General features: G+C 44.8%; 1 protein-coding gene across 4 annotated transcripts; it reads right to left on the reverse strand.

Annotated features, from left to right (window-relative positions):
* Nucleotides 1-22: 22 nt before the first annotated feature.
* On the reverse strand, nucleotides 23-10,600 carry LOC144112869 (adipose-secreted signaling protein). 4 transcript variants are annotated; one of them, XM_077645686.1, is made up of 7 exons: nucleotides 10,425-10,575; nucleotides 10,111-10,184; nucleotides 9,967-10,000; nucleotides 9,693-9,802; nucleotides 8,132-8,261; nucleotides 1,477-1,605; nucleotides 23-398 (listed from the first exon to the last, which is right to left on the reverse strand). In XM_077645686.1, the coding sequence occupies exons 2-7, from the start codon at nucleotides 10,180-10,182 to the stop codon at nucleotides 298-300; spliced, it is 576 nt and encodes a 191-aa protein (XP_077501812.1). In that variant the 5' UTR covers nucleotides 10,183-10,184; nucleotides 10,425-10,575; the 3' UTR covers nucleotides 23-297. The 4 variants fall into 4 exon arrangements, with proteins under 4 accessions (XP_077501812.1, XP_077501813.1, XP_077501815.1 ...); XM_077645687.1 differs by having other exon boundaries at nucleotides 10,111-10,234; nucleotides 10,425-10,550; XM_077645688.1 differs by having other exon boundaries at nucleotides 299-427; nucleotides 10,425-10,562.
* Between the last annotated feature and the right edge of the window lie 4,440 nt (nucleotides 10,601-15,040).

Below are 15,040 nucleotides of genomic sequence, written 5' to 3' on the forward strand. Positions count from 1 at the left end.
GAGGAAATGCACACACAGCAAGTACAGCGCAGGCAGTTCATGTTCAAGCCCAGCAGAATTTACAACCATGTTATTACTTGAACAAATGGTGGCCATGGCTTGCTAAGGTAAGCAAATGCCAACCTGGCAAAAAAAAATTTTTTTCAGTCAACTTGTGCAAATGCCATCCAATGTTGCATCACCGGGCATATCAGTCACTGCCTTGCTCACTGCACAGTCACCACTGCAGAGTCGCATCACGTTGGCAGCTTGAAGTCTTGCAACTGCTCATGTGCAGTGAAGGACTCCGGCACTGGTTTAGTCAAAGCCTTGCCAGTCACTCAGGTCCGATTCTTCCTCCATTTCAACTCCAATGCAGTGGATGCCAGTTTTGAGGAATGGCGTGCCTTTTCCTTTGCCTAGATGGCAGTGAAGGAGAAGCACATCACTGTGCAGCAGAGTCACTACTAAGGAAGTGAACAGGTCAGGCTGCACAGTTAGTAAAACCATGGTAGCTTGACCCCCAAGGGCCCGCACTTATTTGTCAGCATCAATCACTGATAAAAAAATATAACTGAAGCTGAGTTGTGTACTCAGCTTTGAACATTTCACCAGAGAACTACCAGAAGGTTTATTACTCCCTATGTTCACTCCCGGCTTGCACATTCCGCTTGAAGGAAATATCAGTGAACAGCATAGCTAGGTTCCTGGCAGCAGCAATGAAGTAAGGATCCTATACTCTTGAAATGTGACAACTGCCTCTTTTTGCTATACATAACTTTAACTTTCTGCACACCCCCATATAGCTCCATACATAGTTTTTCGTTCTTGCCACTCACATTAGCCCACCATTTGAACCATCGCAGGTCAGGCGACTGAAGGGAAGCAAGTCGTACACAGGGCTCAGTGTAGTGGGTTACATGTTCCAGCAAGTGCTGGCATTGCATACAAAAGATGACCCCACAAATATGCTAGCTATTATATTTTTTACAGGTGACATGTTTTCTCTTGGAGCAGCACAAAGCAGTAGCATAAGCTGAAGACAGTTCAGGTGCACAAGAAGCAGACATCACATATTCTGTCACATGCTTGCTGAAGCAGCAGAGATGTTTTTCAATATAGTGAGGCAGTATAGACCACAACAACTACCACAATGGACCAGCACTAAACCATCTCTTCTTAATGGCATAGGAACTGTCAATGGACATAGGAACAACATGCCGATTTTCAACTAGGCATTTATGCTGATCACACACCCAATATAGAAATAAATAAAAAAAAAACATTCACAAGGGAAGGCATCACACACCAAGTAGAAGGTGTATTGATGAAGTAAAATGCAGTGGCACATAAATTATAACACAAGATCACTCATTTTCCCTAAGTGCTGCAGGCTATTGTATCCCCTTTTTAAGCAATACCCTGACAAGTATTTTCTTATATGCTAATGCCCTTTTTTTAAGCAATTCTATATCTTTTAACCTAAAAACATCTTACCAAGGACCCTGGCATTGAGCACAAGTGTCAGAGTAAGCAGTGGGTTGTTGCAGGACTGAAGAACAAGCTGTTCCCGAAGTATTTTCTCTTTGTAGGCAAGTAATTCCAGAACGACTTCATACTTCAGCCCTGCAAAAAAGAAAAAAATAAATGGCGTAGTAAGCTGGAATTCGCTACCATGCAAGACTTTTTTTTTAATAAGTCCCAGGAGAGGAAGCTTCGTGGTGACCAGGTAACAGCCACCCTTTCTTTTAAACCAGAAAAATGTCACTACTTGTGAACAATAACTGTACAGTTCAACACGATATAGTAATTATTCACACCTGCAAAGAATAGCACATTGTCCATGATGCTTTCCCAGTCACTCTCTTTAACACATATACAAATCTCCAAATGTTAGCATTCACACCAGGAACATCGGCTAACAGCAGCTGTAATCATGCTCATTCTGCATTGTATAATCAACCAAGATCTAAAACAAAAATGTAAAACCGCACCAGGAAATGAGACAGAAGTAGACTGGACTAGCACACGCAGGACGGTTTTTACATTTCATGTTTCAGGTCGTGCCATACCAACTAGCCGCTCATCACACTCTTCTTAAATAGACCAAGGTTTGCCAATATTAAATCTGCTTTATTCACAGTCCTCGCTGAGATAAGGGTCATTCCATGCGAGACGTCCCAGACGTTGCGCTCGACCATCTCCAATTTCTTCAAAAAAATTCATGGAAACTTATCGTAATGTACGTAATGAAAGCCTAAAATATTTTTGCCAGAAAAAAATTTATTCGTGAAGTGAGGGCAGTTTGAATATTTAGAAAAGGCGATAAGTCAGGCACTGCTCAATAATTAATAAGTTCAAATTTTAGAAAACACTTCAAAATTCTTTTCACTGACATTTGCACAGATTTGTCTTTCGATATAATTCGGAGGATGCAGCTTTAAACTGTATAAATATTTTTTAATTAAAAAGGAGTATAAAAATGTACCAATTTTGTCGTTTTTTGTTTTAAATATCAACTTGCTCTCGGAAATAGCCGTTTTGTTCCTCTAGATGTCTAGTACCTATAATAAATGTTACAGGTAATGAAACTACCTACACCTAAGTGAAAAAAAGAGAGTTTTGAGCCAATAACGCTCGTTAATTTCACCCCGTGGTGGTTCAAGTAAGAATACAAACAATAATTGGTTGCATAGAACGGTTTATTGCCTTTCATTTCTGAAATCTTTATCAAGGTAATTTTTGTTTAAAGCAAGAAAAAAATTTTTGAAGTCGAGCTCTTCGCCCGCAAGTTGCGTCGTCCCTTAACGCCTCTTCATTGCAAAACACGGCACCTGGCATGGCATGACACTTATGGGCAGATAGCTTCGTTTGCTGTCGTTCGCTGTCGTGCATTTTTAGGGCCGGAGCTAAAGAAGATATCGCGCGACATTCGGCGGATGGTATGCAATAAACGACATTTGTTTTCGCTTTCGAATTTCGAACAGATTTTCTTTGGTGCGGGGCAGCCAAGAGGACAAAAAAACGAGGGCATTCAGCGTGCTGTCTCGCATGGACTACGAGGAGGGATGACCAGCTGGCATGGCAGGCGTATCACAAGTGCTTTATTTATATCCGAAAAGATCGCGGAGAGGGCGCGCCTCGGAGCGCATGCATGTGAAGGTGTGAAGTGCACACCGCTGCGGCAAGTAACGCGAGAAGCTCTGGTGGTGAACGCGGCCCGCTCGCGCATGGGTGCGTCGCTTGCATGAAAGTGCTTCGCCAGCATAGTGGCTCGTCTACAGTTGTCACTGGAGTATTAACGCAGAAATTGCACCCATTAAATCAAATATAACAAACACATCACATCGGAAACGACCAGGCATGAGCCTCTGATGGCCACAAGGGTCAGGCACCACATGGTGCTGCTGCGTTGCGAATTGTTTCAACACCGGATCGTTCTGGTCATTTCCAGATCGGCGTCACTCAAGCTATTATGCTGGTGATTACGTCTGTCATGGCGCCGACAAGAATGACTGACTGCGACAAAACCACACCGAACAACTAGCTCACTTGGGCATGTACAGCCCTAGCAACATTAAGAAAATATTTTCCCAATGTTCCCATGCTTCCCTGCAGTGCAAACCACACTTAAGAACAAGAACTATAGATTTCGCGTGGCTACAGTCTCGGCAGTGTCGTGCTCTGCGGTGAAGAGGCGTTAAGAGACGACGCAGCTTGCGGCCCAAGAGCTCAACTTTCAAAAATTATTTTCTCGCTTTAAGCAAAAATTACCTCAAAAATTTCAGAAATGAAAGGCAATAAACTGTTCTATGTAACCCGCTATTGTTTGTATTTTTACTTGGACCCCCTCAGGGCGATATTAATTAATGTTTTTGGCTCAAAACGCACTTTTTACAACTTTAGTATTTTTTTTTACTTTGGTGTACGCAGTTTCATCACCTGTAACATTTATTACAGGTACTAGACATCTAGAGGAAAAAAACAGTTATTTCCAAATTTCCGAGAGCAAGTTGGTATTTAACACAAAAACGACAAGAAAGGTACATTTTCATACTTTTTTAGATTTTTTTAGAAATATTTATGCCCTATAAAGCTGCATGCAGCGAATTATATCGAAAGGCATTATCTGTGCAAATGTCAATGAAAAAAATTTTGAAGTGTTTTGTAAAACTTGGAACTTGTTATTAATTATTGAGCAGTGCCTAATTTCTTGCCTTTTCTAAAAATTCAAACTGCTCTCACCTCACGAATAAATTTTTTTTTGGCAAAAATATTTCAGGCTTTCATTACGCACATTGCGATAATTTTCCATGATTTTTTTTTTAAGAAATTGGAGATGGTCGAGCGCAACGTCTGGGACGTTTGGCGTGGAATGACCCATAAATAGCAGTAATTACAAATAAATTATGGTGTCCAATAATGGTGAGAAAAGTAGGCCTGGAAATGTGAACTCTCCTACTTGTGTCAGTAGGCTTAATGCAAAAGGTAAGCTTGCAAAACAAACCAGCTTCCCAAGAATGATATGATGAATTTTATAATGCACTAAAATCTCAAATGCTTCTCAAGATGGCATTCTCAACATGCAATGAATGAGCTCAAGCATTCATCCACCTTATAAGAAGTTTGGCCCACCAAATTTAACAATTACAGGGCACTTGCATCCAAACAGCTACTTTAAAGACTAGGTATAAATTTTAAAAATATTACAAGCCTTAAAATAAGCTTTTAGGAACTAAAATCTCCATTTTCATGTTACCTGACATGGACTAACCAGGGGCAGGTTTAAAGGACCCCTTACAAGAAGTGCCCATAAATCTGCCCTTGCTTCTAATGATCTCCATCTAAATAGTAAACTGTGGGGTTTAATGTCCCGAAGCAACACATGGGCTATGAGGGACGCCGTAGTGGAGGGCTCTGAATTTAGACTACCTGAGGTGTTAAATGTACACTGATATCGCACAGCACACGCGTTTTTTTTTTTATTTCACCTCCATAAAAACTGAACTTTTACGACCAGGATCAAACCTGCGTCCTAGAGATTAGCAGCTGAACGCCAAAGCCACTGAGCCACCGTGACGGGTATGGTCTCTACATCGCTCCTCCGTATGTAAAACACTTTAGCAATCCAATTAGAGCTACTTTATGTCCCTCCTGGACATAGTTGTGTTAAGTCATTCTGAACACTGCTTGTTACTACCGATCTGATTACTGAACAAGTGTCAGATGTGAAAATTCTGACATGAAATGTTGCAATATTTAAAACATAAAATAGTAACAATATTGCAAAAAACTCAAAAAGGAGGAAAAAATTTAAGTACGCTCCTGACAGGATTTCTAAGCTGCTAACAATCTGCACAGGCTTCAATACTAGATTAGCTAATACTATACAAAAAAGATGTTGGTTTGACAAACCACAGCATTACTTAAAGTCTGCATTTTGTGCTGTACAACAAACTAGCATCCAGAAGAACCTCATTTATTCAAATTCTTCCAGACCATAGGAAAAATTAAGCTAATTTTTTAATTACCCGGAAAGGAAGCAGAATAGAAGAAGCAAGCACAAAAGGTTCCTAAACTGCACGCAGCACTTGGGAGCTGCCTCCACTCCACTGCCTCCACTGCAGCCGATGTTCGTGATTAACAGTTGCTAAAGCGAGAGCTCGGGGCAGAATCATTACGGTCACCATCACTGATCACCAGAATTTCAGTCACACTGGTTTCAGTGTCTGCACAACATATTCGTGCATCTCTATCGATATAGCTCAATGATTGGCAACGCTCGTTCTCAAGCTTATGCTGCTGTCTGGGTGACATCATGTGGAGTAATGAAGAGTGCAGTGAAGGATGTGGACTCAAATTTCGACATTTCGAAACACCACTTAGCTTCCTAGTCAAACACACCTTTAAATCTGCTTTTGAAAAAATGATATGAAAATTGGTTTTGGGGGAAAGGAAGTGGCGCAGTATCTGTATCTGTCTCACCTATCCTAATGGGCCCAACAGCACAACAGCACGTGCGCCTAAGGGAAGGGATAAAGGAGGGAGTGCAAGAAGAAAGAGGTACCATAGTGGAGGGCTCTGGAATAATTTCGACCACCTGGGGATCTTTAACGTGCACCCACATCGCACAGCACACGGACGCCTTAGCGTTTTGCCTCCATCGAAACGCAGCCGCCACGGTCGGGTTCGAACCTGGGAACTCCGGATCAGTAGCCGAGCGCCCTAACCACTGAGCCACCGTGGTGGGTCTGCTCTTGAGCTCAAAGTTAAAATTTGTGTTGCACCACTTTTTGTAGCATAACAACACATGGCTCTTAAAGCCTTCATCACGAGAAAGAAGAACATGCACATGAGTGCTCGCACTGCAGACAAGGAAGCGAGCAAAACTGGCTTCATGAAGTGGGAATTTGGATGCATCTGGAACTAGGGGTTATGGGGGCTTAACGTCCCAAAGCGACTGAGGCTAGAGGGCCGCCGTAGTGAAGGGCTTCAGAAATTTCGACCACCAGGGGTTCTTTAATGTGCTCTGACATCACACAGTACATGGGCCTCTAGAATTTCGCCTCTATCGAAATTCGACCGCCGCGGCTGGGATCGAACCCGCGTCTTTTGGGTCAGCAGCCAAGCGCCATAACCACTGAGCCACCCCGGCAGCCTTGCATCTGGAACTGGAAAATCCCCCAGGCATAACACAAGTGAGCAAACCAGAAACAGGAACGTCAGTGCAAGCTTGTAAACCCAGCTTTGGAAGAGTGGCAGTGCAGAACTGATGCAACATTCCACTACACAGAGAAACCTATGAATTATATGGTAAATTCTGAACGGTTGGTACCGTCAAAAAACTTCGAATTGAACAGAATTTTACACAAACCAATTTGGAATTTTCAGTCACAACTTAAACACATGCTGACATTTTTTTCAGCAACTTGGCTGCAATCTGCTGGCGAGAAGCACTCCTGCAGTGATGTTAGGGTGGCATGACTACCATTTTCTTATACTATGTCTCTCAAGAATTTCAGCTGCTGCTGAATTTCACGGCCATGTTACACAATTAGTACTTTCTACAAATGCATATACACACCACATTTGGACTATCCTTCACCAATAATTAATAGCCGATGCCATTTTACCGCTACCGCAGCAGACGTCACCGTTTAATTCAATTAAGCTGGTTTTGAACATCCTGGTCTCTGGCAAACAAGCTTTCACAATTTTTCTAAAATTCTGGTCAAATTAATTGTTCAGGTTAATTTGAACAGTTTTCATGGCTGAATCACAGCTGAAATGACAAATTTTTGCTGAATTTCGAACTTAGGACCCTCCTTTGGATAAGGAAAAAAAATTACTGGGGGCACTTGAGGAACTTATGTGCAGCTAATGCAAAAGCACTTCAGTTCTATTCCAATTCCAATCTAATTCAATTATATTTTGTTTCTATTTTAATTCTACTCTATCCCTCTGTACTTTGTGTAGTTGCGAGTACCAGTACCAACTATTACTGGTTAACATTTCGTATTTTCCCACCTTTGATGACGCCACACTGTTTCGACCAACTGAGAGTTTTGTAACGCCGTCACCTTTTGGGCGACACCGGGTTTTCGTAGAAAAAGTGCCCTTTAGCACCCCTGCTAAAGGATAAAAATCAACACCCCATGGTGCGCACACGTGCATTTCGCAACCAACAAAACAGTTGTATCACTCTCATGAAATATCGTCCAAATAAGGTATGCACTGCATTTCATTTAAATCCCCAAAATTAAAGCATTTGTTAACATCACTCTCTGCAGTCAAAATAAAAACCTGCTCTTAAACTTCGTTGAATGGTTATAGTCATGGTACAAAAACAACGGTAATTTCATCTTGTGACCTCTGTGAATTCTAGCAACAGCATGTTTAAAACAGCATGACAATGATGGGCGGGTTCACCCAAGTATCAGTTTTGAGCAGCAGCTGCGTACAGAACATCTCAGCCAGTGGCTCATTAGATATAGAAAGCATGTGTGATCAGACACGTGCTTGCCACAAGCTCTAAGCTCCTGCTGGCAGCATTCACAAGAAATGTGGCACTCCAAGTAAAGATACACGGGGGACAGCAAATGCAATAACAGAAGACAGCTAAATGAGTAGATCAACTGCCAAACCACCTTACCTGTAGAAACCACTGGCTTCAGTTCCACCACCCTGAGGTTCAGGTTCGGTGGGTCTTGAGTTCGTACTGAAAGGCTACCTAGATGCGGGGGACAGTCGAACTGGAAGCGCACTTCATACCGGTGATTGATCTGAAAAGTTCAAGAACTTGCGATTTTCATTGTTCATTGCTTTGACAGTTACAAGTCTCAAAACTGCCAAATTAAGTGAACCACAGTAGGACAATGAGCCATTTGAAGCCAGTTAGGCAAGAAACTTATTGTAGAAACAAATGCACCAACTTCTGCTCATGACTGAACATGCAAGTTTATTGCGTACAGAAACAGGGAATCTATACTCCACTGTTCACATGTGATCTGATGCCTAAGGGGTGGAGGGTTGAATACATAAGTTTTGCTTGCTTTTTTTCATGACAGGTTCCTCCTTACCCAAAGCAATAGAAAACAGATTGAGACATGTGCCAAGTTCTGCTAGCATGATGACAACGATTCCCTTATTCCTTTGTGTGCCTAGTACAGTCAGTTGACCTGGCACCTGTAAAGGGCCACACTTGCTCTAGTTTATGTTCAGCAGCATATACATTGGCAGAGAGATGTACTGTAGACACCACAACTGCAGACTATCAGCTGAAATTTTTATTTGCAGAACATCGAAATATATAGGCTTCCAAAAACCAAAAATTACAAAAGAAAATGAAAATTCCTGCATGCACAGACAGTGGCTTTTCTTTTCCTTGCACAAGCCACAAAAGACTCTAACCAAGCCTCCCACAATTCCTATCTACTAGAACCTAAAAATTAAAGAAAAACATGCACTTAAGACTAGCAGATGCTAGCTGGCTTGATTTCAGTTCAATGCCACAATATTGTCCTGCAAATGGGAATTTGTAGGATGTTTGAGCAACTTTCATCCTCGTAGCATCAGAGAACATACAAACTGGAGGCATCCTTATGAGGGATGTTTGGTTGTGATGCACTCAAAATATAATGAGGCTATATCCTATTTGGAATGAGGGCATTTGGACCATCTGAAGATGTCCTCGCTGTGTTTCGCATTGTCTGGGTAGGAGATAGGATTTTTTTTTTCTTTCCCACATTTTCTTGCATTTATTAGGTTTCTTGTTTTGTTGTGCAATTTGTTACCAGTCTGCATCCACTTGTGAAATAATTCACTCTTTACTTAAAACTGCATGCGGTGCCACTGGACTGGTGCCTGCAGTGTCCAAACTTTCACACTAATTGCTGCCATATATACACTGGCGACTGGTATATATAAGGCCAGAAGTGAGAGGAATATTTTATCCAATTCTGCATATTCCAAGATCGTTAAGTGCGGCACAGTATCTACATCGCAAAGAGAAGAAACAGATATTACTACAGCATATGACACAGAAAATATGTGACCAATTAAAAACGCGTGCTTTGGTAGATTGATCATGCTGCAGGAATTGGAAAACACCGCGCAGACGGCTGTTTTGCCATTCTTCTGCAAGGTAAAGGGTCAACCACCCTCTTGGTTGCAAAGTGAAACAGGCGCGCGTGCTGCTGGCCTGTCATTCTTACCTGGATAAATCCGAGGTGAGCGTTGATGAGAACGTCATTCAGTGGTTGGACCAAAATCCCGGAGTCATGACCGAACGTGTCCAAGGACTCCTGAAAATGCACCCTGTGAACTGAAAGTGGGAAGTTTAATGTTAGTTTACGTTCGCTTGCACTTGGTGCAGCCCACACCGATAAGACCCCTCCAAAGGGGGCGCCTCAAACAAGCAATGCTTGTGCTCATCGGGGAAAACCATAAGCACACATTAACTTGAGGAAGCTATAGAAAATATCTTACCCGAGGGACGGCTATCAACTTCCATCTCGGCTTCCTGAAACGAGACAGCGCAGACGATTACTGCAGTGATCGAGCCAGGATCCTGCGACGACGCTATCTGCTGCAGCCGGACGCGGCGAAAGCAAAAAAAAGCTGCGTAATTACGTTATTGCCTGGGAGATTTCGCCGAACTATGCCGCCTAAACGGGGCGCCTTTTTTGTTTGTCCAGCTTCCATCCCTGCACAAGGGTAAGTACGAGAGCAGACGGCAGTGCTGCGAATTCGGCCCCTGCAGTGCATATCACAACGGCACCGAAGGAAGCGAAATAAAGGCAGTTTCGTTAATACGCTGTGGCGCTGGGACTCTGCGTTAAACTGGAAATGTTAATGGCGTTTACAGCTGAAGCGTGCAGCGCGTGCGCGGAGGCACGATAAGACACGTACAGTACGTTAAGCTCTGTAAAAACAGTTGTACTCACTTGGATAGCCAGCAGTTCAAAGTAGTAAACAAGTGGCACCGAATGCTCGGGTACCAGTCATCTCAACTGTGGTTTTGTACCAGCGTCCGCGGCCTCACTGAGGCGGCGAGAGGAGCTCCGTCGCAGAACACCTAAAGCAGCCCAGTCAGTCAGATAAACGCGCAGCGCGAGCCATCCAGCGCGCAGCGCGAGCCATCGCGAGCTGCTGCCGCTGCTCCGAGCTTTTTTTTTTTTTTTTTCATCTCGGGCTCCTTGGGCTCCTTTATGTATACCCACGCACAGCCGTCATAAACAATATATATCGCTCCTATAAGTCACTAGGCGGATTAAATAATCAAGAGGGTGACAAATAATTTCCCTCAAGACGTTTTTCTTTTTTTTTTCTGTCGTTCGCTTGAAGAGAGCAATTTAATTGGGGCTAAAATTGGTGGGCGCTCCCCCTGGTTCCCTGGTCCCCATTCCAAGAGTTCATTGCATCTTTCAGCCGCTCTAGCCCTTTCGGGAAGCTCCTGCTGAACCTTCGGGTCTGAGCCGGACAGCATTTCCTCCCGCCGCTCAATCGCCGGTTCTGTGTTAATTGTTTTTGCGACTGGTACAGGTCCGCCTCTATGGCATGGTGGCTCATTTAGTGTTGTGGGTAAATTGCGTGGTCTTTTTGGGCTTGAGCATGTATTGTTCACCCCGCCCGAACGCCACGGGCTCAGGCCACTTGATGGGGCTATAATCCCACACCATCTGCTACATTTGTCGACGAAAATAAAGTTTATCCTCCTCTTCCTCACCCGGCGGCTCTCATTCCCTTCAAACTGCTGCAACGCAAAATGTGCGCTCTGCGAGGCTACATGTTATGGGAGGGGGGCACGAGGCTGTAGACGACGCGGATTAATAATTCTGACCAAATCAGGACGGTACACACATCATGCAAACTTGGAACTGAAAATGCTATACTGTACATTGTATATGGGCTATATGTCCGCGTAAAATTCCAGAGCGAATAAGCGAGCGGTTTAACCGAAAAAAAAAGTTTTTTTATGGAAAGGAATGGCGCAGCATCTGTCTCACATATCGGCGGAGGGAAGGAATAAAGGAGGGAGAGAAAGAAGAAAGGAAGAGGTGCCGTAGTGGAGGGCTCCGGAATAATTTCGGCCTCCATGGGACAGCAGCAAAGGCTGTTTGACCACATACAACGAAATTACCAAGGCCCTCTGCCTGGCCCGCTGAACCTTCCCTCCGCCCAACGACAAGCTGGACAGGGCGCACGCGGTGGCCCTCAGACAACTGCAGACGCTCACGTACATCAAAACGGCACACAGACTCTACCCCGGAACATACCCGACGAATATATGCAAGGTCTGCCACACTGCTATAGCAACTTTACCGCACATGCTCTGGGACTGTAGCAAAAACCCTGACGGTGCTAACTCCAGAACCCTCCCGCCGCGGTGGGCCGCTGCCTTGCGCAGCCCCAGTCTCGGTGACCAACTCTGGGCCGTCCAGCAGGCCCGCGAGGCGACGGCGAGGCAACACCTCGACGTCCCCACGTGGGGGACCTAAGGCCCCATCGGCGAAAGCTCTGCAGGACTTTTTAATAAAGTTGTTACCAACCAACCAGGGTATATTTAAGGTGCACTGACATCGCACAACACACGGGCGCCCTAGCGTAAATTTCGCCTCCATCGAAACGCAGCCGTCGCGGTCGGGTTCGAACCCGGGAACTCCGGATCAGTAGCCGAGCGCTCTAACCACTGAGCCACCGCGGCAGGTTCAGTGGGTACAGAAAATTGGTTTTTGAAGAAAGGAAAATTGCGCAGTAATTGTCACATCTCGGTGGACATCCGAACCATGCCCTAAAAGGGAAGAAAGGTGGGAGTAAAAGAAGAAAGAGGTGCCGTAGTGGAAGGCTCCGGCTGACATGTACTTTATTGCAAATAAGCGTAAGGGATTAAGGCAAGTTAGCTAGCCCATTCGACTGCTTGGACTGAATGTCGGGGTCATCGCTGCACCTTAGCTTAATGCTTCTTAAATTCTTTGGAGGGATCGAACAAGTGTTTTGAGGGCTCGGGAGATCTCGCATGCACTGACATCGCACAGCACACGGGCGCCTTTGCGTCCAGACGCTCCTCTTTGGGCGCAGTAACGCTTTCAGCCGTCCAAGATTTTTTTTTTTCTCTTCCCTGCCCATACTCGTCCGAGCCCAATAGTACTCGCCGCGGTGGCTCATGAGCCACCACTGATCAGTGGTTAGGGCGCTCGACTACTGAGCCGGATTTCCCGGGTTCACCCGCCGCGGTGGCTCAGTGGTTAAGCGCTCGGCTACTGATCCGGAGTTCCCGGGTTCGAACCCGACCGCGGAGGCTGCGTTTTTATGGAGGCAAAACGCTAAGGCGCCCGTGTGCGATCTCAGTGCACGTTAGAGATCACCAGGTGGTCGAAATTATTCCGGAGCCCTCCACTACGGCACCTCTTCCTTTATCCCTTCCCTTACGGCGCGGTTCAGGTGTCCAACGATATGAGACAGATACTGCGCAATTTGCTTTCCCCAAAAACCAATTATTATTATTTTTATTCTCGGGTTTGATCTCGGTCGCGGCGGCTGAATTTCGATGGAGGCGAAATTCTAGAGACCCGTGTACTGTGCGACGCCAGTGCACGATAAAGAACCCCAGGTGGTCGAAATTTCCGGAGCCCTTCACTACGGCGTCCCTCATAGCCTGAGCAGCCTGAGTCGCTTTGGGACCTTAAACCCTATAAACCAAGTTCTTACCTGCCGACGTCTAGGGGCGACGGGGGAGATGGACGCGTCTCACTATAAAAAAAAATATGATGTAGTGATGATAGTGATGTTGATGTTGTTAGCCTATCAAAAGATGGCACATACCCACACTGGGGGATCGGCCAAGAATCGGGTGGCTATTCACCTGAACGCAGTTAACAAAAAGGAAAAGCACGTGGGAGCGCAACACCGGTGAATTTTTCGTCATGAACAGAAAGGGGATGAGTGTTTTGATTTTAAAATTTTGGAGAATAATAATAAAAGGAAGGTAAAAGATTTTTGCTAGCCCCGGCATCTGCCATCACGTGCGGCGGCACCTGAGCTGGGGCAGCGGAAAGAAAGGATAGCAGGCAGGTGGGAGAAATGAAATAAAAGAGGTGAGGGGACAGAAGAAAGACATGGGGGGAGGTAAATAGTACACTACATAAAATAAATATGCCAAACCCGACTTGTGTAAATAGAAATTTAGAGGGGGGATGCGGCAGCGCAGCCTCGTCAGTGATACTTCAAGCTGCCGAGAGCAGCAAATTTTCCTGTTCCAATAATATTTAAGGTGCTCATAATCCGCCGATGTTAAAAGTGATGTGTCTTGCGTGCTTAAAAACGCACGTCGCCGAAATCTAGATGCTGTAATATAGGCTGTAGCCGGGATGATTGGCAACACGGGGCCGCTGAGGGAAGCCTTTGCGAGATTATCAGCAATCTCATTTACTGTCACACTGCTGTGACCGGGAACCCATACTAAATGAACAAGGCTCAAATGCGGAGGAAGTAGGGATAAGAAAGTTGTTAAAATGGGACCGTCATGTGCAGCGAGGGACGAACACAAGGATAAAGAATCAGTAATTACTACAACTGCTGTAATAGAGGGGTCTAGCTTGCGTAGAGCAAGTACAACTGCTAGAAACTCTGCTTGAAAAATAGGGGTGAAATCTGGAAGGCGCAGAGAAAAGGACCAGTCTAAATGCGAGCAAAATATTCCCACACCTGCTTTTTCATTGCATTGCGATGCATCAGTGGCGCTATTGCTATATCTGTAGGTAGGGTCCTCAGATGATCTTCTAGAAGACCATTTAGAATACTCGGTGGCAAAAGTTTTGCATTTTTTGGGAATATGTCGTCGAAAACAATGCGGATAGCGGGCCCATTGCGAAGCGCAGGAAGGATATCATAAATGTTTACATCTAAAGGCTGAAGTAATCTTTGCACAAACACTACCCGAGGGGAATTTAAACGAGACCAGGGGACACCAAAAAAGGAGGTCGGCTGAGAACAGAAAATGCTTTGGGAACGGTGGAAATGGGATTCACAGATCCTGAGGTAAGTTTGCACAGTTAAAAATTGAAGTCGTGATAAGAGAGACGGAATGCGGGCTTCAAGGTACAGCACATTGATAGCCACAAATTTTGGAAGGCCGAGGCACATGCGAAGTACTTCCCTCTCTAAAAGGACGAGAGGGCGAAGTTTATATGTAGCCGAGCCTGAAAACAACACTGATCCAAATTCTAAAATTGGCCTGACATACATTATGTAGATCATTAATAGCGCATCTCTACGCATGCCGTACCAGTGATGACATAATCTCTGTAACATGCCCACGGCACGAGCCCCTTTCGCCGCGACATGGTCAATGTGAGGTCGCCAGGTGAGTTTGTTGTCATAAATGACCCCTAGGTATTTTAGGGATTGAACCTGCGGTATTATTTTTAACTGGCAAGTGAGAGGGACCACTACAGGAGTCAATTAGAGGGAAAACAAGAGTGGTGCATAGCCAACATTTAACTTCAGGTGTAATGCGCTCAACCAGTGCTCAAGTGTATTCAAATATGACTGCAACAGACCA

Source organism: Amblyomma americanum, chromosome 1 (genome assembly GCF_052857255.1).
Source record: "Amblyomma americanum isolate KBUSLIRL-KWMA chromosome 1, ASM5285725v1, whole genome shotgun sequence".
Taxonomy (NCBI): Eukaryota; Metazoa; Arthropoda; class Arachnida; order Ixodida; family Ixodidae; genus Amblyomma; species Amblyomma americanum.

What these genes read in the sequence shown, in the direction of transcription:
- LOC144112869 (XM_077645686.1), bottom strand. Translation starts at nt 10,182, where the DNA reads ATGGAAGCTGGACAAACAAAAAAGGCGCCCCGTTTAGGCGGCATAGTT. An exon ending in AGTTGATAGCCGTCCCTCGG is followed by an intron (nt 9,803 to 9,966) that starts GTAAGATATTTT and finishes TCCCACTTTCAG; the next exon opens with TTCACAGGGTGCATTTTCAG. An exon ending in GAAGCCAGTGGTTTCTACAG is followed by an intron (nt 1,606 to 8,131) that starts GTAAGGTGGTTT and finishes TCTTTTTTGCAG; the next exon opens with GGCTGAAGTATGAAGTCGTT.